The sequence below is a fragment of the Humulus lupulus genome, chromosome 3, assembly GCF_963169125.1.
Source record: "Humulus lupulus chromosome 3, drHumLupu1.1, whole genome shotgun sequence".
NCBI classification, from domain to species: Eukaryota; Viridiplantae; Streptophyta; class Magnoliopsida; order Rosales; family Cannabaceae; genus Humulus; species Humulus lupulus.
The window spans coordinates 265,884,100-265,886,629 of record NC_084795.1 but is presented as its reverse complement, the minus strand read 5'-3'; the positions used below and the strand labels follow the sequence as shown (position 1 = coordinate 265,886,629).

The 2,530-nt window shown below is 32.7% G+C and overlaps 1 protein-coding gene across 1 annotated transcript; it reads right to left on the bottom strand.

Moving 5' to 3' along the window:
* Window positions 1-309: 309 nt before the first annotated feature.
* On the bottom strand, window positions 310-1,904 carry LOC133825647 (uncharacterized). The gene is made up of 7 exons (XM_062258561.1): window positions 1,808-1,904; window positions 1,621-1,717; window positions 1,428-1,552; window positions 1,257-1,338; window positions 1,036-1,168; window positions 802-959; window positions 310-646 (listed from the first exon to the last, which is right to left on the bottom strand). The coding sequence occupies exons 1-7, from the start codon at window positions 1,902-1,904 to the stop codon at window positions 310-312; spliced, it is 1,029 nt and encodes a 342-aa protein (XP_062114545.1).
* Window positions 1,905-2,530: the final 626 nt, after the last annotated feature.

The window sequence follows — 2,530 nt, the reverse complement described above, 5'->3', positions numbered from 1 at the left end:
TATTATGTTGTCTCTGCTTTTCTATTTTTCTTTCGGTTTCCCTTGAAAGTTGTTCAAACTAATCTGTTTTCGTTTTGCCCTTCCTGTTGTTATCTCCTTCACTGGTAAAAAATAAAAATAAATATTTATTTGTTATAAAAGTTAGAAAATAATACATTATTTGTAATAAAGTAGAAGAGTATATAAAGTACCTAATTAAAGTACATTTTCTTGAACTGTCTATCAAAATTATTCTTTCACTGCATTATGATTGATTAATTAAATAGACTGAATATAAAAATGTAATAAAAAAAAGCTATCGTACATTTGTTACCTTTGGTTAACAGATACTTTTGGATCCGGAGTTTTTGGATTAATGGGTGGAGACAAACGATGACGATTGTTAGTTGCTTCACTTGTTTCATCATCGAATACCTTCTTACAAATAGCCACATTGTCTATTGCTTTGGTTTCAAATGCAATTTGAAAAATCTTATACTTTCCAATGACATCGATGATAGCTTGTGGAAATTTTCTCTTGTCTTGATTCACATGATTAGTTACCAACTGAATACATGGTTCCTTGATGAGATACTCAGCTACTCGACCATAGATCATCATCCTCATCTTTCCAGTTTGATTGCTAATTATAGTGTTTAATTTGTACCTAGAATTTATGTTTAAAGTAAACGTCAATGTTGGATGATACAATATAATAATGAGAATCATGTATAAGTATGCTTGAATAAGATATAAGGAAAATAAAAAGTAATAATATGTAAGTATATTTAAGTTTAAAAATATAAGGACACATGTTATTACCATGCAAGTGGGGATTTGTTTATGAAGCTATCTTTTTGACACCACCAAGAAACATCAGCTTGTGATACAGGTGGCATACAATTTGGACATGCCATATAATACCATCCATCTTTTTCACAAATGTCAACAATTACAGCTTTAACAGTAAATCTCATATCCTGTTGAAATTATAAATTAAAGAAATTTATTTAGACATTAAAATTGTAATGAGTTTTAAAAATGTAAAATATCAACCTTGGTGGATTTTGGCCTTATCTCAAGAAGCTTAACCAATGTTTTCCTATTTTCCTTTTTTTCTTCATTCAGGGAACTTTGAGTTGTGATGGCTGATGGGAGAAACTTGATTGTTTTTACATCTTCTTGAAATCTACAAAACATATAATATAATTGAAGTTTTGTTTTGATATAAAGATAATCAAGACAATACCATTATTCATTTCTTTTCTTTTTCTAACCTTGTCTTCAAATCTTCAACTTTAGGTATATTTGGATTAACGAAGAACAACGTAGATGTAGTGCTTGAAAGGCGTGGTTTTCCTACGATTTAACAGTATAATATTTTACTAAATGATACGTTATAGTTAGGTTGTATGGAAGAAATATTAAATATGGGAGTTTTAACATACCTAAAGATTTCTTAACCAAGACTGAAGTGAAGATGGTAACAACCGGCCCTTCAAGTGTTTTGAGGACATTATCATCAAATAGATCTGTCTTATGTCCCCACAGAGTTACTTGTAGTTCCTTGTTCCTAAAAAAAGAATTAGGTAAGTTAAATAAGTTTTATAAGAGACTAATTTAAATGATAGGAATACATACTCAACATTTTTAATTGTGACATTTCGACATGAGGTGATCCTACTATTGAGGGTGGATTTTTCCAAATCTTGTACGATTGTGACCACTCCAATGACATCTATATATTATAAAATCTAAAATTATTATAAACAATATAAAATAAAATAAATGTAGAAATTCAATCGTTAAAGGTATTGAAAGAATTTACCTGACAACAATTCAATTTGATCCACTTTATCTTCCAATTCTTTGAAAGTAGCAAAATAATACTTATAATGTGGTATTTCGGCAATATCTTCTTCCATAGCTAAAAAAGATGTAGCTTTTGCAAACTGTAACGCCCTACTACCTTAGAGTCGTTACTAAGTGAGTTTAAAATGTGCAATTAACTTGCTAATCGAGGTTTTAAGGCAAATGTGTGATTAAACCATAAACCTGAGTTATAAACTTTGAAAATAATTCCATTTACTGAAAGTCATAAAGCGTTTAACATTTGGGATCCCAAAATACTGTTTAGAAATATTTACAACTCAAAAATATAATCAGAGTCGGCTAAACGACAAAATCTAGGTTCAATACAATCATCTCCCAAAATACCCCTGGCCGTGGCGGCTGGGCAGGCCAAACATGTACGCGCCGCTTCACGCTCTCCGTACTCATGGTTGGTCGACTTTCCCCTTGCCCTTACCTGCACCACAGAGCACCCATGAGCCGAAGCCCAGCAAGAAAACCCTCACAAGCAGATAACATATGCATATCAAACACTTAACATATAAACAGGCCATCAATAAGTTATACACATACGACCATGCCGTCCCAGGCGCTTTACCAGGCCCTGGGTTCACGGTCCACGCTATAAGGATATCCCAGGTATCCTTTAGGGTCTCGCCTTGACAACTCACACTCTGCGTGCTAAACGCTGCTCCTGGCC

What these genes read in the sequence shown, in the direction of transcription:
- LOC133825647 (XM_062258561.1), bottom strand. Translation starts at nt 1,904, where the DNA reads ATGGAAGAAGATATTGCCGAAATACCACATTATAAGTATTATTTTGCT. An exon ending in CTTGGTTAAGAAATCTTTAG is followed by an intron (nt 1,339 to 1,427) that starts GTATGTTAAAAC and finishes GTTAAATCGTAG; the next exon opens with GAAAACCACGCCTTTCAAGC. An exon ending in AACAAATCCCCACTTGCATG is followed by an intron (nt 647 to 801) that starts GTAATAACATGT and finishes CATAAATTCTAG; the next exon opens with GTACAAATTAAACACTATAA.